Below are 22,741 nucleotides of genomic sequence, written 5' to 3' on the forward strand. Positions count from 1 at the left end.
TGTAGCACAGCTCTGTCCCTCAGACAGCAAACCCCACCCTTCTCAGTGCTTCCCATAACACAGTGCTGTGTTTTATTATTATTGTTATTATTATTATTATTATTATTATTATTATTATTATTATTATTATTGAGTTTGGTCTTTGACTTGCCTTTGGCTTCTCAAAGTATTTCTTCTGAGCACATATAGTACTCTTGCCCAAGAGGAATCTTGACCCATCCCTGAAGGTGTTGCAATGGCCCCAATATTGTTACACTGGATCCACACACAGGGGAAGGATAAGAACCATGCTCCCAACCTCATGACAACCAGAAAGGACGGTGGTGTGCTGGGGATTTTGAGGCATTGAGAGGGTGTGGCCCCTGAGTGCCAGGACTATGCCAGGGGCTTTAGATGTTTATCTTATTTAATCCTCACAAAAAACCTGCAAGGAAAGTGTTATTGTCCCCATCTATAAGATGGGGAAGTTGGGGCTCAGAGAAGTTAAGCAACTTTCCTATGTTCACACTGCTGGGGCCCTCAGGCCGGGAAGGGCAGCAAAGAAGTCTGTGTGACCCCAGAGCCTTGAGTGTGTCATCCTCAGGTTTGAAAGGATCTTCTGTCCCTGCGCCTAAGATGATCCTTAAAACTCTTCCTCCCCATTAAGCATCCCATCCTCTGTGGACCTTGGGAATGTCACTTCACATCTTTTGTCCCATTTTGTCATCTGTAAAATGGAGGTAATATTTGCCCTGCTGCATTCACAGGGCTGTTTCATGGAAACGTATGTCACGTGTGTGTGTGTGTGTGTGTATAGCTGTATCCAAAAAATGAAGTATTATTCTCTTGATGTATGCTGTTAAACAAGATCTAACCAATGCCACCACGCTTGGCTTAAACAATCTAGGTGAGGACTGTTTTCAGGATAAGACCCAAAAAAAAAAAAAAAAAATCAACAACATTTGAAAGGAACATGATGCCTCAGGAAATTGATGATCTTGAATTTCTCTGCAGAGAGCAGGAGGTGAGAAGTAGCCAGGAGCTCCATGCTACTACATTCTCCCTGTTCTAGCAACTGTGGACTTGGGAGCTACACAGAAACATCTTTGGAGGAAACATGGCAGCCAGCCTTAGGGCTGGAGGGAGCAGCTTACTAATTTGTCCATCCCAGGGTATGTCTCTGATGTGACTCCTTCTAAGACATCCAGGTCCTACCACGACTTGATCATCAGGACTTGTTTCTTCCTTCTGGAAAACCTGCAGTGGGTCTCTGTGATTACCACGCTTTACGCTCTTTCCACCTGGCTACCGTCATTATCTGGGACACTTACCCACACACACCCATGCACATTTCCTTCATCACCACCATTTCCTTCTCGTGCCAGCACACCTAGGGTACCAGGTAGGCCAGCTTTTCAGTTAGGGTTTGCTGCACAACTTGTATGTTTAGAGTCCGGTTGTAAGTACTGCTGAAATCCTGTGGGGACCCAGAGCACGTGTTCGTGGTGCACTCATCCCTGCCTTCATGTCCAAGTCTTCAATCTGGCTGGAGCTCTTCCTGTTCATTCAGTCCATCCGTCAGTCTGTCCAGCAGTCATTTAACAAATGTATATAGACGCGAAGAGCTTGGATTCTGAAGTCAACCGGTGCTTGGTTCTAATCCTGATTCTAGCACTTTTTCTGGGTGTATTTGGGCACGTTATTTCAGGGTTAGCACAAAGATCAAAAGATAACTTATGTAAACCCTTAAGATGGGAGTCTGGTGTATAACAACAGCTGAATAGTTATTTGCTAGTCTAATTAATATCATTACTATGTGCTAGGCACTTGTTGGGAGTAGCCTAATGGTCTGAAGAGGAGCCCAGAGCAGAGAGCAGGAGGAACAGTGACACATCTCCACTCTGCACAGTTGGGTCACACAGGAGAGAAAGTCCCTGTCCACCTGCAGGGAAAGTCAGGCGAGAGGCCAGACAGAAGTCAAGCAATCAAGGAGAATCAGGCATTTTCCAAGTAGACTGGAATGCCATGTCTAGGCAGAATAAAAAATTTTGAAAATCATTGGGCATCATTGAAAATCTTTGGACTTCTCTTAATGTGTCTGTGTGCCTGGGATGGTGGAGGGGTGACTAGAGGTCTACTGGGCAGGTGTATGGCCTTCATCCATCAGGAAGGTTCTTGTATCACACAGGGAGGAGACTGGGTATAACCTAGATGTGAGGGGGGCCATCAAAGTGCTCAAACTCTTCAGTTATGTGTTTTAAAGTCAATTCATTCTTTAAGGTTTGAAAGAATGTCTCATTATTCCAGCCCCCATTGATAACTCCCTTTTCTGACATATTAGAATAGGCAGTGATCAAAACACTCTACTTATCACTTGATAATATAAATATAGGGTCTTGTGTCACCCTTGGATAGTCTTAAGCATGGCTACTTGTCTCCAGAATTAGATCTTAGACTTCCTATAAGTAGAGACTGTTCCGAGTCTTTTGTATTCCCTCACTGTGCTAACTTGTCAGAGCAGAAAGGGAACTTAGCAGTCTCTCAGCTGTTCCTCTCCGTTTATGGATAGAACCCAAGCTAAGGAGCTTGAGGGCCTGCCCAAGCTAATTGTATCCAGTAGCTCTTGCTTTACCAACATATTCATTAACAACAGTTTTTGCAGCTGGTTATGACAAAGCTAGGTAGATGTAAGACTATTTATGACTTTGAAGTCCCATCCAAACGGAAGCCAATCAGGACCTGGAATATATTGTGTCTTAAAAGAAATCAGGCTGTGAATGGGTAAAAGATTGGTGAGAAGGCCCTCATCACAGGCGTTACCTTTCTCAGGACCTCAACACTCCCTCTCTGCCTGTGGAGTCTCAAATAAAATGTTATGGGTGAGCGTGGGAGGAACCACAGCATCAGCCAAACTTGGAAGAGAGGAAGTGCATCTGTGTGGCTGGTGGAGAATGAAGGGACCTGAATTTCCGAGGGAGTGGGTGGGACTGTCATACCACACAGGCAAATAACTCATTTCCCCGAGTCCTAGCTGTCAGCAATTGGTTTAATAATACCTTTTCAGGAAAAAAATTAAAGAATGAGTATTTCAGGGACGCCTGGGTGGCTCAGTCAGTTAAGCGTCTGCCTTTGGCTCAGGTCATGATCCCAGAGTCCTGGGATCGAGTCCCGCATCAGGCTCCCTGTTAAGTGGGGAGCCTGTTTCTCCATCTCCCTCTGCAGTTCCCCCTGCTTGTGCTCTCTCTCTCTCTCTCTGGCAAATAAATAAAGTCATTTTTAAAAATAAATAAAAATTTTAAAAAGAATGAGTATTTTAATTAAGACATATCCTTATTTTAGAAAAGTCAAAATACGAACCAAAGATGTAGATCACATGTGATACCAAAGAGGAGGCATGTGCTTGCAGATGACCTCATTTCGATCCAGCAGCAAAAGCCAGCACATTATTGGTGGGGCCTCAGATAGCAAAAGAAATGTTCATAGAGGAGACTTAGCAGGAAACCAAACTGACACGGTGACTGTGCCTCCCAATTTATGCCTGTGTGGGCAGAGATGCGTTTGCTCCAGAACCGCCTCTTTCCCACACAGTGCAACTTCAGATCCTGGCTGCAATGACCAAGCACATCCTGGCTAATTAACTTGATGTGCTTCTGCAGAACAGACTAGTAAATCACACGCATGCCACTGCCATCACCTGCAGGCTGTAATTCTCCGTGTTCCATTGCTCTAATGATGCCTGATTTCTGTGTTCCCCAGTTGATTGCCATGCTCAACATGGCAACCACATGGATTATTGCTAAAATTCCAGCTGGTATCAGAAGATAGAGCACACCAAACAGAGGACTTTTACTAAGAGGAAGTCAAGGGTAGGAAACGTTTTGTTTTGTTTTGATTTTTTAAAGATTTTATTTATTTGTCAGAGAGAGAACAAACACGAGAGAGCACAAGCGGCAGGCAGAGGGAGAAGCAAGCTCCCAGCTGAGCAGGGAGCCCGAAATGGGGCTTGATCCCAGGACCTGGGATCATAACCTGAGCTGAAGGCAAATCCTTAACCGACTGAGCCATCCAGGCGTCCCAATAGTAGGAAATCTTATGAAAGTCTGTTTGGCTTAAGGGGCTTTGGAGTGTGGATCTTCATTCTGCAACTTACTAGCTATTTAAATTTGGGTTTCAGGCGCCTGGGTGGCTCAGTTGGTTAAGCGACTGCCTTCGGCTCAGGTCATGATCCTGGAGTCCCAGGATCGAGTCCCACGTCGGGCTCCCTGCTCAGCGGGGGGTCTGCTTCTCCTTCTGACCTGCTTCCCTCTCGTGCTCTCTGTCTCTCATTCTCTCTCTCAAATAAATAAATAAAATCTTTAAAAAAAATAAAAATAAATAAATAAATAAATTTGGGTTTCAATTGTCTCATCTCTAAAATGAGGTAATAACCTGAAACAGACCCTTTGTACCCCCTGCATTGTGCATTGTGCTAATGCACTGAAACAGCTATTCTCCGTCTTCTCACTTCCAGATTCCAACTCCCTCCCTTTTCCCCTCACTCAGGAGATAGACTTGTTTCTGTTTTCACTGAGAAAAAAAAGCAATCAAAAGAGAAGATCACATCCAACTAGCACCAACTTCACCAGCCTGTCTGCCTCTCTCTCTCTCCCTGTATGGATCAACCACCTCATTCCCGGCTAAAGTCAACTGTTCCTCCAGTGCACCGGATTTCACCTCCTCCCATCTGCTCGAGGACATCCTTCCAGCACTTCCCCACTCTCTTCTGCAGCATCAGATTAATAACATGCTGAACTAACTCCCATGCTGAAATAAAACCAAACCCGCCCTTCATGCTGCATCCCCTTTCCCTCTCACTATCCCCCTCTAGAGCAAAACTGCTTGTGCTCACCACCTGCATTCACTCCCCCAACAACCGCCATTTTTTCTTGAAATTTTGTCAGGTCTTCACCCCTACCATTTCACTGCACCTGCTACCATTAAATAAATGCGCCCCCCCCCTCCTTGGGGCACCTGGGTGGCTCAGTCATTTCAGTGTCCAACTCTTGGTTTCGGCTCAGGTCATGATCTCAGGGTGATGAGACTGAGCCCTGCATCAGGCTCTGTGCTCAGCAGGGAGTCTGCTTGAGACTCTTTTCCTCTGCCTCTCCCCCCCACTCTGTTCCTCTCCCCCTCCAACTCTCTCTCTCAGCTAAATAAACTAAAAAAAAAAAAACTGCCCCAAGGACATTCCCCCTAGTCCTCACATTACTCGATATATAGGCATTATTTGATGATGTGGGTTCTTTTCTCTTCCTTGAATCATTTTTTTCCCAGAGCTTCCACTCTTTTCTTGCCAGTCTCTCCTTCTCAGATTCCTTTGTTTTTTTCTTAATCATCTTGGCCTCGAAATATTTCCTTAATCTTCTTGACCTCCAGGTCTCCATCCTCAGAGCACTTCTCTTCAGTGTTCGCACTAACTACATAGTGATCTCATCAAGCCTCATAGCTGTAAGTACCATCTATGTCTTTGTGACTCCCACATGTATTTCTCCAGCTTGGACCTCTCACCTGAATCCCAAGGCCATATACCCAGCTCCACATGAATTCCACATAAGCATTTTCAAACTTACTTTCCCCAACTTAACTCTTCATCCCCACCCCACTGCCCCACACCAACTTGCTTCCTCTCCAGGACTCTTCTTTTGAGTAAATGGTCCCTCCATCCATCCACTTGCTCAAGCCCAAAACCTTGAAATCATTCTTGAGTCCCCTCTTTCCATCGTACTCCATATCCAATCCCTCAACAAGCCCATTTGGTTCTACCTTCATACTGTACCCCATATTCAACCATGTTGTACTATAACTATGGCAGGCCAAACCAAAATGGATTCTCCCTGGGATAATTGCAAGAGTCTCCAACTTGTCTCCTGGCTTCCATCTTGCCCTCCTGTAGTCTGTTTTCCACAGAGCAGCCAGAGGAACCCTTTTAAAATTCTCTGCTCAAAACCATCACCCTTAGGATAAATTCTAAGACCCTTGCCATGGCCTGCAAGGCCTGGCATAAAGCTGACCCTTGACTTCTCTGCCCCTTTTCTCCTTCAACTTTCTGCCCCAGACACACCCACCTTGTCAGGGCCTTTGCCTGTAGTTTCCCCCACTACCCAAATTGTTCTTCTCCAAAGTAGCTCATGCCCTCACTTCTCATGTGTCTCTGCTCCAATGTGACCGGTCAGAGAAGCCTTTCTTGTCACTTTCTAAAGCCTGGCTCCACTTTTATTTCCTTCATGTCTCTTATCCTTACCCAAATTTATATTATATACATCTTTTATTATTTATTTACTTTCTGTCTCCACCCACTAGACCTTAAAACCTTAAGGGGAAGGATTTTACTTTTTTCCACTGCTATAACCCCAAAGCCAAGGCCAATGCCTGGCTCATAGTAGTAACACAATAAATATTTATTAAATGAATTATTGAATGAATGAATGATCTCTTACTCATCAGATCACCAGGATGATTACATGAATTAAAATATATAGAGCAGTTTCTAGCACATGGCAAAGTACTTGAGAATATATGTTCCTTCTCCCATTATTATTATTAAAAAAATGGAGTTGGGTTGTGCCAGTGTTGTCTGGAAGATAATCATTTTGTGACATCTGCTATTATCGGGGTTTGCTTCTATTTCTGTATTTTATATGTTCCCATCTGGCCTCTACTCTTTGGGGAATAATTAGAGAAAGTGTGTTCCTTTGAGCTCACTGCTCAGACTTTGTTTAACTTGTAGGCCTTTCTTTTAAGCTACCCACTTGAATAAGTAATGTTACATTGGCTTCCAAGGCAAATTCTCCAACTCTGTAGGCAGGCAGGCTCTGAAAGTCTGACACAGTTTCCAGCCACATCCCACAGGACAAGGAAAATGCTACAGGTGTCTTGGCATCATGCTAAAACTTCAAAGGAACACAGAATACCATATATGGAAGTTTCTGAAGGCAGAAATAAAGCACACGAGCACAGGAGGGAGACCAGACTGGACGTACGTAGGCAGCACCCCATGACCTTCCCTGGCCTAGCAACAGAATCCACAGAGTCTGTCAGAGAAGCCTTAAAGGGAAGTCTGCCCTTTGATAAACAGCTATGCTCCTTTATTATTTTTAAGAAATTTGAAATATATAAAATAAGGGAAATAGCTCCCCAAAAAGCAGATTTGCTTTCTCACTGCACATCCTTTCCCACTCTCACTGTCTGCCAAAAGTAGTTCTGTCCCCCCGAGGGTGAAGGGTAAGCTCTCCTCTATTCCCTCTCCATCACCTGTCCATCACTGCCAATGTGAAGAATGGGGGCTTAAAGGAAGGTAAATTTAATTCTGAACCCTGGGCTTGACTCACGTGAGCTGTGTGACCTTGGGCAAGTCCCTTAACCTCCCTCAGCCATTTCTACAGGAGTAAAACAACAGTGTCTTCACTGGATGGTTGGGAAGATGAAGAAGGATCACCTGGGGATGCACCTGCTATTATTACAATTAGGATAGGTGCTTTTGTTCTGCTTCTGAGACAAGAGTAGCCAATTTATTGAACCATCTGAACTCCATGACAGGATTTTATTTTTCTATATGATGATATTTGCTCTGATAAAGCACCCTCGCCCTGGGTTGCCAAGCCCACAACAAAATCTTCGCAGATTCCTTAACTTCCTGGTCACTTTATTAAAATCTGTCCACAATAAAACTCTAGTCTTATCTATTTAAACCCCCCTTCCTCCAGCACCAGCCCAGGCAATAACTGGAAGAATGCGAAGTAAGGAAGGTCTGTTCTTCTCCTTTATGGCTTTCTGGCCCTCACCCTGGTGTGGCTCTGTCTCAGTGAGTGCTGTCTCATGCCCGCTCTCACTTAGCTTTGCTGGAGATGGAGGGTCCTCTTCACAATAAATGCAGGGCTCCCAAGGACGCATGACCCTGCTCCCCTATATCAGTCAGGATAGGCTAGGTTATGGTACAGTAATGAACAACACCAAAATAACTCACCAGCACCTCCTTCTCTTCCTTCTTTGGTGGCTATAGCGCCTCTGGTGGGTTTGGGCCATAGGGCAAAGGGAAAGAGACAGTGTTCTTGGCCAACCCACTGTTTCTGACCTTTAAATATAGGGTGTTGTTGGTCTCTGGCTAATGATGCCTCATCGCTGGCTAAGTGGAGCTCCTCTAGAGGGCCCCAACAAGGCCTCCTCCCCAGATGGCTCCCTGAAGTGGGGAGCTGGCTTCACACAGCCACAGCCAACCTCACAGGGGGAAAGAAGTAAAATCCAGCACATGGCAGGAAGGTGGGGAGAAGCGATGTATTGCCGTGTACACACAATAGATACCCAACTTAATGGTTTCAAACACCAGTCATCTCTTTAATTGATGGTTCTGTGGGCTGACGATTTGGATGGGACTCAGCTCGACAGTTCTGGTCTCTTCTAGACCCTTATATTCCCTGCAGGGAAACAGGGTAGCCCTGCTTCGGTGGTCTTACTCATGTGATGGGAGGTGACTGGACTGTGTGTCTCTCATCATCCTTCAGGCTACATTGGGTTGGTTCATAAGGCAGTTTGGCAGGTTTACAAGAGGGAGGACAAAGCATGCAAGGCATCTTGAGGTCTGGGCTTGGAACTGGCTTAAAATTTCTTCTGGCACCTTTTACTGGTCAAGTTCCCCAAACCAACAAGATCCAAGGAGTGTGGAAACATGCTACCTTTGATGGGTGGGGCTGCAAAGTTACATTGCAGAGGTGAATGGGGAAGGGAAATGGAGGAAAATTATAGCATTTTTGCAGTCTACCCCAAGCACAAAAGACCACATCTTCCTGGTCTTCTGAGGAAGAGGTTGGAGGGCTGATGCAGAGGTGACGTGGCTCGGCAAGGCCAGATCATCTCATCTTATGTGTCCTGGAGAGGTGTTTGACTACACTTGATGGGGGCCTTTATTAGACTCGTGTGCTTAGCTCCTTTTTGTCTGCAACTTTGGGTCAAAGACATTCCAGACAACAGGCAGAGTCCCCATGGATAGTCAATGACAGAAGGAAACTACCTTGAAGGTAAAGTGACCTGTTGCAGGTCATGCAGCTACTAAGTGCTTTATTGCTTTATCTGGGCAAAGGGAGAAGTATGCACAAAAGGGGTGGCAGTGAGAAAGCATAGTAAATACCACAGACTTTCAAAGGGCCACTGTAGCTGGCGTGGACAGAGCAAGGTACACGTTGCTACAAGCTGTCATGGGGACCCAGAAGCTGCCAGTCCATGGAGCCCATGACAAGGAGCTTTTCTTTAGATTTAAGAACAAAGGGAACCTTGTGAAGGATTTAAACACCAGGCTCACATGCTCACATCTGTATTTCCAAAAGATCCTGCTAGCTCCAGTAAGGAAGGCTGGATTGGTGGTGCAGACCGCACCAAACCCAGACCTTTCAGTAATTAGTTCTCCAAACCCAGGTTTTAATTCTTCATAAGTTCCAAGGCAAAGGAGAAATGATCCAGTTTGCCATGGCTGAAAACAAGCAGCAAGGCAGGGAGAAGAGCAGAGAAAGTCAAACAAGTAATCCCACGCCGTGTCCTCCGCAAACACACACACATCCACATATATTACTCATCCATATGCTTCAGACCCAAGCAGGCTTGAGAGTTTCTGGTTCCTGTTCTGTGGATAGTTCACTCAGATGGATTCGAGGCAGTGGCCTCTTCTGCTTTGCCATGTATAGAGACAAGTAGCTGCTAAGTGACCATCAGAGAGAAAGACTGGCAGAGGCTCTGGCATGGCAGACACAGCCATTGAGCCCAGAAGGTCATTCACCTAATATTTCCAATGATTCCGATTCAGAAGGCAAATGGTGTCAAAAGTTCAGTGTCATGGGACACTTTGACAGCACATTGGTAGGACCTCAAGGAGGCGGGGAGGAGGAGCAGGGGCAGAAGCAAAGGCACCTTGGGGCCTCTCTGGGCAGTCTGGCTCAGCACGGGATGGAGAAGGGACTGCCACATACCCTTTAGGCACTGACCTTGCCCACCCACACAGGGACATTTGTGAGCCTCCTTGGGGCGGAGGGTGTCAGCTGGAACAGTGCAGTGCCTGGAGCAGACCTCACCCCCCAAGCATGAGTCTGCATGATCGATCGTAAGAGAGTGTTCTGTCATTGCATTGCAGCTCCAGAAACTAAAACGATCACTTTCTTTCAAGACCAAGAGTTTACGGAGCAAAAGCGCTGACAACTTCTTCCAGCGAACCAACAGCGACGTGAAGCTGCAGGGGGACATGCTGGCTGAGGTCAGCCCCAGCTCCAGCCCACTCCCCGCTTCTGGAAGCCTGACATCTACACCCACCAGGACCGGCCTGTACCCAGGGGCTGGCAGCAAGGCCCATGCCTTTCAGGAGCATATCTTCAAGAAGCCCACCTTCTGTGATGTCTGCAACCACATGATCGTGGGTAAGGCCTCCCCCACCCCTACCTCCAGGTCCCCGCACCCCCAGGAAGGACAAGTGAGAGTGGTGTAGCCCGAGTCCAGGCCCCAGGACAGATTCTGAGCCTCAGAGATGTACATGAGGGCAGGTTGTTCGGGAATGTTCTGGAGAACAATCGTGCACAGGGAAGGGAAAGCAGGACTGGGCAGAGGGAGAAGTTGGATGGTGATACAGTTGCACCTTCAACTAATCCCCCAAGAGCCCTGGACAGTCATCTGCATTGAGGCTAGAGGTCTGGGCCTTTGTACCCCGGCATCACTTCTCACTGTGTATAGGCAGCCCCTGGGGAGAGGGCATAATCCTGGACATAGCAGCTCTTTTCAGCCAAGGGCAGTGGGCAGAGAAGGAATCAGTGGGAGGCAACCAAGACGCTGGGCAGGTGGGCACGGAACACTTCGGTACTGTGGGGGGACCTGAGTGACACATCACAGCATCCACTACAGGGCGCATGGCGCTGTCTGTCTGGGGTAGCCTGCAGAGGGAGTCTGTGGCTGGGTGAACTATAGGGGAATGACCTGGACAGACAGGCGTGAGAGGGATGATTCTGGGGGAGGCACTGAACCGGGCAGGAAAGGTGATTGAGCCACCATTACAAGTCTGGACCTGGCACGGACTCACTCATGGTACCTCAGAGAAATGGGAGCAGCCTGAGAGTCTTAGGGGTTGTGCCCAGATGAAGAGAATGGTCCATAAAATGTCCCAGCTACAAGGAAAAAGTAGGCCATTCAGAGCCACCCGCACAGAACTTCCACAGTTCATACTCTCCTGCCTCTTCAGAGTGAGTTTAAACCAGTTGTTTCAAGAGCAGCAGTAAATCCTGGTAATTGACCAGTGGCCACAGAACACAGGCCTGTGTTTGCTCTCAGGGGGCGTTAGGATGTAAACCCCACTCCCACCCCTCCACCCCCCACCCCCGGTTAGGAGAAGTTTAAGGGTATCACGACTGGAAATGAGGCTGAAAAATGAAAAATGCAGGGCTGATCCAGATTCAGATGTGGACTGTCTTCCCGAGATGGTGCTGACCCTCCAGAAGTGTAGCCCATCGAATTCCTGGAGCGCCTGGAAGCACCCTGAGGCCTTCCCCACTTTGTGGCGCCCGCTTACAGCCCGGATGCCACAGTGTCCGGCTTGGCATGAATGCTTCAGGGAAGGACACTTTTAAGATCAAGCTGGGCCCAGGGCCCAGCAAGGCTCTGGGGAAAAGCCAGTATGCCCTCTAGTCTCCTCTACCCTGACACATACTTGACACACACCATCCAGCCCCACCGTTTCCCCTCCAGGACCAGCTTCCTGTAGCCTGGCATCTCTTCTGAGGCTGACTGTTGTCTCAGGCCAGATTCCCTAGAAGCAGAGCCTGAGAGGGGAGTTGGGTGCACGTGATGGGTTGAGGGGGCGCTCTCAGGAGAAGGGAGAGGGAGGAAGCAGATTGGGGCAGGGAAGTTGCTGAATACAAAAGTGGTCTCAGTGGGAGTCTTACTTCAGCCAGCTCTGGAGGAGCGCTGGCGCATGGGTTGCACAGCTTTTCCTTCCTTGAGGCCAGCCTTTCGTAGCCTACTCTCTGTGGGCCTCCCTCCTCCTCCCACGACGGAGGCCCTTTCAGAACCCCCTGGGCCAAGTGGCTCATGTTCTGTTGAAGGCAATTTTCTGGAGAAAGGGGTAGCTCTGAGTCATTAGCAGCCAGTACACATGCCTCTGGTGTATTAGTGGTTTTTTGCTACTGTAACTGGGTATCACAAACTTAATGGGTGAAAACAACACAGCTTCATTATCTTATACTTCTGGATGTTGAAAGTCCACAGTGGGTCTCACTGGGCTAAAATCAGAGCGTCAGGAGCTCCATTCCTTCCTGGAGGTTCTAAGGGAGAATATACGTTCTTGCCTTCTCCAGCTTCTACAGACGGCCCCCACCGTGGCTTGTGGCCCCTTCTGTGTTCAAAGTCGTAATGGCAGGTTGCATCTTTCTCACACCACCTTCTCTCTGGTCCTGACTCTCCCTCCTACACCCACCTGGATAATCTTTCCATCTCAAGGCCACCTGATTAGCAACCTTACTCCCTTCTGCAACCTCAGTTTCCCCTTGCTTTGTAACATAACATGTTCTTTGGTTCCGGGGATTAAGAGGTGGACACCTTTAGGGGGCCATCCCTCTGCCTGTGCACACGCAGTAGGGGTATCTGGGCAGAGCATCGACCGTGTCCACCACAACAGTAGAAGAAAACTCTGATTGAAGATCACAGGACTGGCCTCTGTTGATTCCTTTCCATCCTGGCTTTGATGCCAATCATGTGATCGTGGCACTCTGATGGCTTTCACACGGCTGATGGCTGTGTCATGTCACATGGTGAGAGGCATTTCATTCAGAGTGGGCAAAGAGGCACCTTTCTGTTCAGTGCACAGAGTGGGGACAATGCTGACCCATGTTTTGCTTATGGCTGCTCCCATGACATAATTAGCCTTTCCCTTTCCAGATAAAACAGTGTAAGGGATTGAGGACAGTAGAAAGACCATGTGCATGGAATCAGGCTGGACTTGAACCCCATGCAGCTGTGTGACCGAGTGCCAGTGACTCACCTTCTCTGAGCCTGGGTCCTCATTTTATAGGGAGATGATAATACCACCCTCAGGGGTTTTGAATGGATCAGTGAACTGGCAGAGGGGAAGTACCAGGCATGAGTACTTGGTACAATGAGCCCATTGGAGTTGGTATTATCACCATCATTATTAGAGGAGAAAATAGTCATTACTCTCCTGAAGCAGAGAAATATATTCAGAGGATAAACCGAATTAGTTTTACAGAAAAAGAAATTAAACTTAATAGGCATAAATAATGGGGAAAAAAATAACATCCAGGTAAGAAGAAGTAATTAGTCCCTCATGTACATGGCAATGTTTTAGGTGCATGTCAAGGATTGTCTATAATTCTGCATTTCATATTTTATGAGGGACCTGGAGAAGCAGGTATGTGTCTGGAAGAGAGTGATCAGAATGGTGAGTGGTGTGTCAAAATAAAAGAATGAGGAAACTCTGGGAGTTTGGCGTGGAAAAGATTTAGGATGTGCGGCTGTGTTTGAAAGTACCATGTTGGAAGAGTTAAGAGACTCATGCAATGTGCCTTTAGAGGGGAGGGTTGGGAACAAGGGGTAAAGTTAAAAGGCAAATTTCAGTGAGAATATAACCACTTAAGCCATGCACTTGACTGAATGAATGGCTTTCCTTGTGAGTAGTGCGTGGTTTAACTTGTGTCAGGCAGAGGTCATCTGAAGGTCTTTTCTTCCTTAATTGTCTGATAGTCTTTGAAATGTTTGTGCTTCCCAAAGAAGCCAACGTCTGTCATCACTGAACTGGGACGTATCAGTGGTTTCCAGTACAGCCAGGAAGGCGGGATCCTGTCGTTCCCTTCACCCCTGGCCAAGACCCAGTTAAGGGGTGGGATGTTCAAACGGGGAAGCAATGTTTGCCCATCTAGCGACCATAAACACAAGGACTGTCCTCATCTTTAGAAAACCGTATTCTATTCACATTCACTTTCTAGTCACGGTCATTCATGCTCTTCCTGTGACCAAGCCCCATTTCAGAGCAGTGTTTGTGTCACTCGTCGATTCCACAGTATTGCTGGGTAACGAGTGCTCTCGAGCCCCAGCACTTAGAGTAGCTTTCTTTGACTCTTACTCAGACTTCCTTGGATCAGCTGGGGTTGGGCTGCTATCACATGTTCTATTGCTCATCTCTTACCCTTTCTTTGGACAAGTGGGCTAGCCGGGGTGTGTTCTTCCCATGGCAAGGACAAGGGGAAACATACCGAGCTTTTAAGGTCTCCGATAGGAGGTGACACGCTATCCCATCTGGTGGCATTCCTCCAGAGTGTGGGTAGGCCCAGCCCATGACAAGGGGTGGAGAACTACACCTCCAGTAGCAGGGACTGCAGAGCCACCTGGCAAAAGACATGGGTACGGGAGGGGTGAAGTTGAGGTCAATCATCCAACCTACCGCAGTACTGAGGGTGACCTCTGGATCATTGAAACTTTTTTGTTAGGTAGATGGCACCAAGTCTTGGGGCTGTCCCACCCTTCCACTCCACTTCTCCATCTGGAAGTGATGCCTTGACTCTGACTGTGAGCGTGGCGGGAAGAGGGTCTCATGTCCCGTGCTCAGGATATGGAGGCAGCTTGGCCTCCAACCTCGTTTTCCTGTCTGCCTAGCTGTCTTCCAAGTCTGCTGCGTCACTTTCAATTCCCTATAAATTCCCACCAGGCCTTTTCAAGGCAGTGCTATTCATAACCCTTAAATAGGTGATGATGTGTCTCTATTTTAAATCTCACTGTGACGAGTGTGAAAAGACAAAGGAACGTGTGTTTTTAAAATGAGTAACAGAAATGAGTTTGCCTCTGAGGAATGTCACAATCATTATCCTGGGGAGCGGGGGACTTAGAAACTTCTCAAGTACCAGCCACAATTTCGAAGGACTCCATTTTGAAAATCACAAAAAAGATGCGCCCTGTGCTAAAGAGAACCTTACTATATCTTCCCCCTTATTAGAATTAAATTTATACCCTAGCTGCCATTTTATCTTTAAAAAGACAGAGGGGAAAAAAAAGAGTCAGCCAGGCACTCTGCTCTTTTCAAAGATGAAAGAGAAGGAAAGCAAGCAGGCTCCTTCTAGGAAAGAGGAAGGAGAATTAGTGAAGAGCTCTATGTGAGGTGGGAGAAAAGGGGAGAGGAGGTGAAGAGAGCAAGCAACGTGTGAAGCAGAGACTGGCAAATGTTCTAACTTCCCGAAAGGAGGCAGGGGTCATGCTGGTAGGTGATCCCAGAGCACAGTTGATCTGCCCTCCTTCCCTTTCCTTGCTCTTCAAACTTAGCCTCCTGTCTCCACAGGTATTACCTGCAGATTTGTTTGCTTCAAGCCCCCGCTCTTCTTCATATCCCAAGTTCTGGGGAAAGGCCACCTGCTGCTATCCCCTGAGAGTGACATTTTAGAAAATATATTAGAGCAGTTTTTGTTTTCCTTTCAACTGAGAACCAAAGGTTATACAATGATGGCCAAGAAAAGTCAGAAGTCATGTGTGAGGTTCCTAGATGATGGATGTTTGTTTAAAAATAAAAGGAATCTGGCGTTCTCACTGTCTAGGATTTCTGAGTTGGAATGGACACACACAGTTTGGTTGACAGAGCCTCACATTTGTTCCTCGCCTGACTGCCTGAGCCCTAAAGCTGGAAAGGCTACACATTTGCCGCAAGAAAGTGACTAAGAAAAGTAGACTAGGACCCCAGTCTCATTCCCTGGCTCTGAGTTTCTAATTTCCTCAGCTCTTTCACTCTATAACTCGTTCCCTGTTGCCAGCTTCGCCCTTGCCCTTGGATTTGCACCTCCCCCACCAATGTGGCCCCCAGGCCCTTGGGTTGAGCAGGCACTGTGGCAGGCTTTTCTGCAAGTCTAATCTTGCCTCCAGGACGTGGCTACCCCTTATGATAACCTCCTTAGACTGTCCCTTTCCAGAAAACTTAGCTATGCAAGCCAAAGATGGTCAACCCAAACTTTCATGGAGAGACAAATAGACAGGTGTACCTCAGCCCCAATGCTGGAATTCCCAGCCTTTGAGTCAAGAAGACTGAAGACCCAGTCTTAGGCTAGGAGAATCCTCCTGGCTTGATGGGCATCCTTTATCCAGCAAGCAGATCCACTCTTCCAATCCTTAAGCCTTGGTGATGGGGACTGTTATGGGTGGGGACTCCTTTTCATTGTACATCAACTTAAATGTATTTCATCTATGGCACCCTCATTTCAGGAGAGCATTGAATTTGCTTGTGGTAATCTGCCTCTCCTTGAAATTTCAGGGACTTGAACAAGCCAACATGCACTATTAACATAACTGACTCAATGTATGAGTCTACTCCATCAATTAAGGAGGTTTTTCCAAAGGACTCCATCCTATTTACTGTCAGATACATTGTTTCCATAACGATTTTTAAATTAACTACATGTTCTTAGTTAGCATCCACTTAGTAGACAGCATATTAAATGGGCTCATATTTCCTAAACAAATATTTAGCAAAACAGCTGGATTTCATTGCTTACAATTTCAAGTTGCTTACAGAGTCACTGCACGAAGAATCATTTGCTTTCAAACTCTCCAGGTGGCAACCACAGAGGAAAGTAATAATGACTTTGTTTCAGGTCAGCATCCCTAAAACAGAGCCTGAGATAGAGATGCTTGTGAAGGTGGTTTGTTGTGGGGCGTGCCCTCAGGAGAGGATTCAGATTTTGCTGCTCTCAGCAGAAGAGGCAGGGGAAGGAGCCAAGCAAGGATGTGCCCTCGGTTGGAGTTGGCTTCAAACTGATACCACCCGTGGGGAGCTCTGGGACACAGATTGCTATTACCTAATAGTCCCACCTTGAGATGAGGGGGCCGGCCTGTATCTCCTGTCACTCAGTCTTCAGAACGGTTTATTCTCTGAACAGAAGCACCTGTGAGCTATTAGCAGCCCACAGTCACAACATCAGCATGATAAACCAGATCTGGACAAGGCACCAGCAGCATCACGACATCTGTAAACGTAGATGCAGTATAAAAACATCCTCCATTATGAATGAATATAAAATGCAGAGGGACCTTGGCATTGTACCAATAACATTGTGTTACTATCATAACAAATGGTAATATGGTAACATTATATGAGGAAATATTACATTACACTGAGTCCAGGACCTTTCTGCTATGCTCTTGTTTGACCATTAGTTTAACTGTTTCCTGACCTCATCTGATTGCTCAGAAAAGCCATAAAACCTTAACCAAACCTTGAATAGGAAAAAAAAAAAAATCGTACACACACTCATACATATGTACATAAAACTAAAAAGACAAGGCAGTGTTTGCCCACCAATGAAGTTGTCTCTTGATGGGAAAGGCCATACAGAAATCAAGGGGAATATTGAAAAGCAGATGTCAAATCTGTGTATTCTCAGAATAGAATTAAAACTCTGAGGTGCCATCAATCACTTAGCCAGACAACTGTTTTAGAAGTTGTACAGCTAATAGATAAGAAAATACAAATGCTCTGTAGAACCTTTTTCTTAAGTTTCAAATAGATCCTTTCCTTTGGGTCATGGTATGTATCCATGTTGAAATGCAGTACCCAGACCTCAGTGCTTTGTCGGAGAGGATTGTTCACTTCTGGTATTTTAACTGCTTCAAAGTAGCACTAACTTAACTGCTACTTTTCTGTAGAGGACGGAATGGTAGTATAATGCCCAGTCCAATAGAGGTAATTCTTTGTCTTCTTTGCTCAGCTGACCCGGGTGAGAGAATCCTGTTGACTCTAGTAACAGAAAGTCAGTAAAACTAGTGCACAAGCGGGGTAAGGAGATTGTGACCCTACCAGATGAGGATTGTTTGCAGGACGTGGCGACGTTTGGCGTGGAGAGACTTTGGGGAACGTGGTCAGTGTCCTCAAACGGCTGAACAGATCTCATCTGGAAGAGGGTTTAAACTCACCCAGGGTCCCAAGTGCCCAATGATGGAAGACTTTAAAAGGGAGAGCTTCTAAAAATAATTCCAGAAGCTCTACAGATTTGGGGAGTGGGGGATTTTCCACAATAAAGTATATGTTTGGAAAATGCTGTACACTGTATTCCCTTTGGATATTGACAGCACACATTAGCATTTTGAAGTCCTGCTCTTCTGAAAACTACCGGGTGTTATCAGTGGAGAACAGACAGTGGATCAAATGGATTATAACTACAGAGTTCTCTCTCCCAACATCTACTTTTCCCTAATTCCACTTGGCTGTTGTTTAACAGTTTTTGGCTTGTACCTCTTTAGTGTACATAATTCAGAGAGCCTTTTCAATGCTTGCAAAGGCAAATTCGTTAAAGAGTTATTAAGACTTCAGTTCAGGTCCAGTGTTCTCAGAGAACATCACACCCAGCGCCTTTCAAGGAAAGGGGCACAAAATACTTTTAAGCTGGCGTCTTCTGTCAGCTTCCTAAAATGTGATGCCTGCTGCCAGGTGCTAAGGATTTTATGAAATCTCTCACTGGAAATTCCTTACATGAGAAAGTAATCCACATTCCTTCCAGCAAAGACTGAGCAGAAATGGATGCTGGTGGGCTCCAGGAAAGGAGGTTTTTTGGAGTCTCACACAGAAGTAGGAGCAACTAGGGTCTAAGGGCTAGTGTTCAGCTCTGGAGCATCACATGGGGCCTGCACATCATCACCTTCTTAAAATGTAAAGATCCTTGATCAGAGAGAAGATAGAACAAGAGGAGGGAGGTGGAGAGGATGTTACCGTATTTCTCACCACCCTCCCTCAGACATCCTACTCCCTGGGGAAGGTCCTAATAAGTGTTTTTGGAGCCCATTTTCAGCGTGCTGACATTTTGCCATTCCTTGTGGAACATCCAAATGCCCTTCTTTCCTGCTTCTCGCCATCAACTCTGGTCCCAAATCTATCCAGACCCAGTTACGGTGCTTCCTCGAGTTCTTTGGTGACCACTGTTTCTCTGAACTTGTGTATCATTCCTCCAACAGACTAGACATCGGTGAGCAACTTGAAGACATGACCAGGTCTCATTTATGTGCCCGTTCCCATGGCAACTAGCACACACCCTGCACACACTGAGTATTTAGAAAATGGGAGTTCGTGGGTGGGAAAAAGACGAGTCTGCCTTCAAATACCAACCCACAGAAATAGAAGCCAACTAAAACCAAAATAGGAGGGACACTTGGGTGGCTCAGTCGGTTAAGCATCTGCCTCTGGCTCAGGTCGTGATCCCGGGGTCCTTGGGTTGAGCCCCATGTCAGGCTCCCTACTCAATGGGGAGTCTGCTGCTCCCTCCTCCTCCCTCTGCCCCTCCCCCTACTCATGCTCTCTCTCTCTTTCTGTCAAATAAATAAATAAAATCTCTTTAGAAAATAGGGGAAGAACATGGAAAATTCCTAATCCCTCTGAAAGTTATTTCCAGGTATATCGAGGCTACAGCCTGCCTAAAAGGAAACTTGACACAGAAGCCCTGTTTCCTCCTCCGTGATCTTCCTCTTCATTTCCCCTTCGTGTTGCATATTTTAACACAATGTTACTCAGTGCACAAAGGGTCATAACAGGGATATCTTCTTCATTTCGAATTATATCCAGATACAAATAGAGTGCCATCCCATTCTGTCTAATACTAGTGTCCTGAACTCCCACTGTTATGGTCATACTTCCACCTTAGTTTGGTTTTTGTTTTATATTTGCCTTTACCTACTTTTGACTTTAAACGTTTTTGGTCATGTTATCTAAATGCTGCTTTTGCAAATAAACATAATTGGATTTTAGATTTCCTTTATTCCCCAACCTGAATTTTTATTCTAAAATAAAAGAGATTTATGGATTCGCATTCATTGCTGTGAGTGAAATATTTGCCTTTCCTTCTTAAAGGAAGGGAAACGAGAAACTATTACTGTGTAGTTTCTATTTTGTGTTTTCTGTGTCCTTCCATTTCATGTGTGTATGTGTGTGTGTGTTAGTCATGTGTGGTTTGTGTGTTCTTTCCTTTTATAACCTCCTGTGTTTTGGAAGATATATAATACACTCTTCTCCTACTGATTACCTTTGAATAAACACTCTTTATTCTACATTTGTCAAGTTATTAAAAAGTAAAAATAAATCTGGCATTTTGATTTCTCTATTATTCCAGATAACTTACCAAACCTTTTCTTAAAGATTTATTTATTTATTTGAGAGAGAGAGAGAGAAAGTGAGCATGAGGGGAAGGAGCAGAGGGAGAAGGAGAGAGAAACCCAAGCAAACTACATGCTGAGCACGGAGCCCAACATGGGGCTTGATCTCACAACCCCGAGATCACTACCTGAGCTGAAACCAAGAGTTGGACACCTAACTGACTATGACACCCAGGCGCCCCATAACTTAACCAAACTTTTAACCCTGACTCAAGTATGCCACTCTTGTTAATTCAGACTTTTATTGTTATTCCAATGTTTTAAAGTCAGACCTTTGAGAATAAATATTAAGATAGATATACATTTTATAATAAGATTTATACATCTATTTAGACATTTCTAGTTTTAACTGATTTCAGTATTTACCACCTGTTCTATTGTTACATAACATCTCTATTCTTCAGCTCTTGTTTGTTCCTCGGTTGTTCAGTGTATATTTTCACTACCAAAAGCATATGGGAGTGAATTGCCAGGGGCCCCACTTGCTTGGCTAATGAATCTCTTGCAGATGGAGGCAGATTGGTGAGCACCTCAGCGCTTCTTGTAGTTTCTATGAAATGTCCCTCAGCCGTGTCCTGTGTCTCTGTCTCGCTGCCCACTCTGCTTCCATTGAAGCTAGTGGTACACCCTCCCCTTTCCTCTCAGTCTGGGAAGTCCAAAAATCTGGGAATTGCTGCTTTATGACAGTAATTAGATCATCGGGAGTGGCGATTCTGTCCGGTACCACCTCTACTAGATGGTGAAGTTTTATTTCTTGCTTCCCTATATCCCCTACGCTATTCTTCCAGGGTTTTGTTTGTTGTTTTGTTTTATTTCTCCTCTTGACTCCTTTATCGTAATATCAGGACTTCTTGTATTTTGTTGTCAACCCAAAGCAAATGCTGCTTTTAATTGTCTTTTGTTTAATATAGTATAATCCTCCAAAATGTGCCTTTCCCTAAGGCATTGTGGAAAGGGGGCAGGTTATGGAATGCGGTCACGTTCATTGACGAAGGGCAAGTGTGACAGCATAACTTACAGAGGGTGAACGCTGTGGTGCATGCATTCTCTGCAGCGTCCTCAGCACCAAGCTGTAGGGGTTGCTCAGTGCAAGTTTATTAAATGAGTGAATGAATAGATAAATGAGTCCTCAACCAATCAGAAATAATAGTATCAGAATTATGGCTAGGATCATTTTTGCTATACACAAAGCAAAATATTCAGAAATGAGAAGGTAGAACTGCAGGTAATCTCAATAACCATGTATCCTTTAGACACTGAGCACAGCTGTGTGCCAGGCCCAGTGCTGACATCTCACACCTTCATGAATTCAAGTGCAGAGACTGGGAGGTAGCAAAGGAAAGGGGATGGACGTTTTCCAGAACCTGGAGGAATTGAGAAGGAACCCTTGCCACTTTCAGCTGAAGGTGCACTGGGCCTCCTTCAGTGACAGACTGTGGTGTTTGGTGGACAGGGTGGGTTTTTTTGTTTTTTTTTTTTTTAAGATTTTATTTATTTATTTGAGACAGAGAGCATGAGAGGGAGGAGGGTCAGAGGGAGAAGCAGACTCCCTGCCGAGCAGGGAGCCCGATGCGGGACTCGATCCAGGGACTCCAGGATCATGACCTGAGCCGAAGGCAGTCGCTTAACCAACTGAGCCACCCAGGTGCCCCTGACAGGGTGGGTTTAACAGGCCTCGCGATGCTGTCACTAGCTTTCCAGGGCCTTCCCCCCACCCCCATCCAGGGGACCCAACTGGCATGTCCTGAAGCCAGATCACTGTTGGGAGAATATTTGAACCCCATTTGGGGACCAGTTTGGGGAAGCCAGGAAGCCAGAGGAACTATCAGAGTCTAATTTGTCTAGACATGAGTAGGAGGCTGGTCATACTTAGGCAGATGTTCCTAAATCTGTTTTTCATGATGTACACATAGGCTGGTATTAGGAAAACGTGGACACTACCTCCCTCCTCTATCCCATCCTTAAACATCTCATGACTAGGAAGAAAAAGAAAGGGACCAAGTGGTGAAGGAAGAATCTTTATATGCATAAAGGTCTCCAGAAAATAAAAATTTCTCAAGTGCCAGACACTGCCACTGTTTAATCAGTGTTACAAAGAAAATGTGAGATTTTATTCCTGTCAAGTGTTTATTTTACTAGTAATGGACCAGAGTCTTACATGTTACAATCTGGGGGGAAGTCAGACAAAGGACAGAGACAGTCCGTCTTAAGTTATAGATCATGATGTCTGCAAACGGTTTGGTGATTTCTTGAATCATGGCATAGCAATGATCTCCCAGAAGAATAATGTTTTTTGTACCCCAAAGAAGAGATTTGTATTTTAGGAGCCTTTTAAGATCATAATTTAGCAGAAAGAAAGGGCAACACAGGACAGTATTTTCCCTGCGTAAATAACCCACTAGAGCGGTGGAGTGATAATTTCAGGTGGTCTTTTGTTTAATTTTTAGGCCTTCCCTATGGATCGCCAGCTAGGTATAGTAATACCATAGCAAATATGTTCTGAATATGTGTGTTTCCGTGTTCTCCCAAGACCCACTGTGCTTCATACATTTTCCCCTTGACCCATCCACCAAGA

At 45.8% G+C, this 22,741-nt stretch overlaps 1 protein-coding gene across 8 annotated transcripts in view; it reads left to right on the forward strand.

Annotated features, from left to right (window-relative positions):
- The window catches only part of STAC (SH3 and cysteine rich domain), a 157,465-nt gene that overhangs the window by 50,237 nt on the left and 84,487 nt on the right, over window positions 1–22,741 (forward strand). For 6 of the 8 annotated variants that reach the window (XR_004676757.1, XM_034991870.1, XM_034991861.1 and 3 more), the window contains exon 2: window positions 10,133–10,412. Coding sequence is in view for 7 of the 8 variants with exons in the window: in XM_034991870.1 (XP_034847761.1) it covers window positions 10,133–10,412 (280 nt within the window). In the remaining variant the exon portion in view is untranslated. The remainder of the gene's footprint in view (window positions 1–10,132; window positions 10,413–22,741) is intronic. The other 2 variants (XM_034991854.1, XM_034991885.1) reach the window with 1 other exon arrangement.

The sequence above is a fragment of the Mirounga leonina genome, unplaced genomic scaffold (assembly GCF_011800145.1).
Source record: "Mirounga leonina isolate KUSES-001 unplaced genomic scaffold, KU_Mleo_1.0 Mir_115, whole genome shotgun sequence".
Lineage (NCBI taxonomy): Eukaryota > Metazoa > Chordata > Mammalia > Carnivora > Phocidae > Mirounga > Mirounga leonina.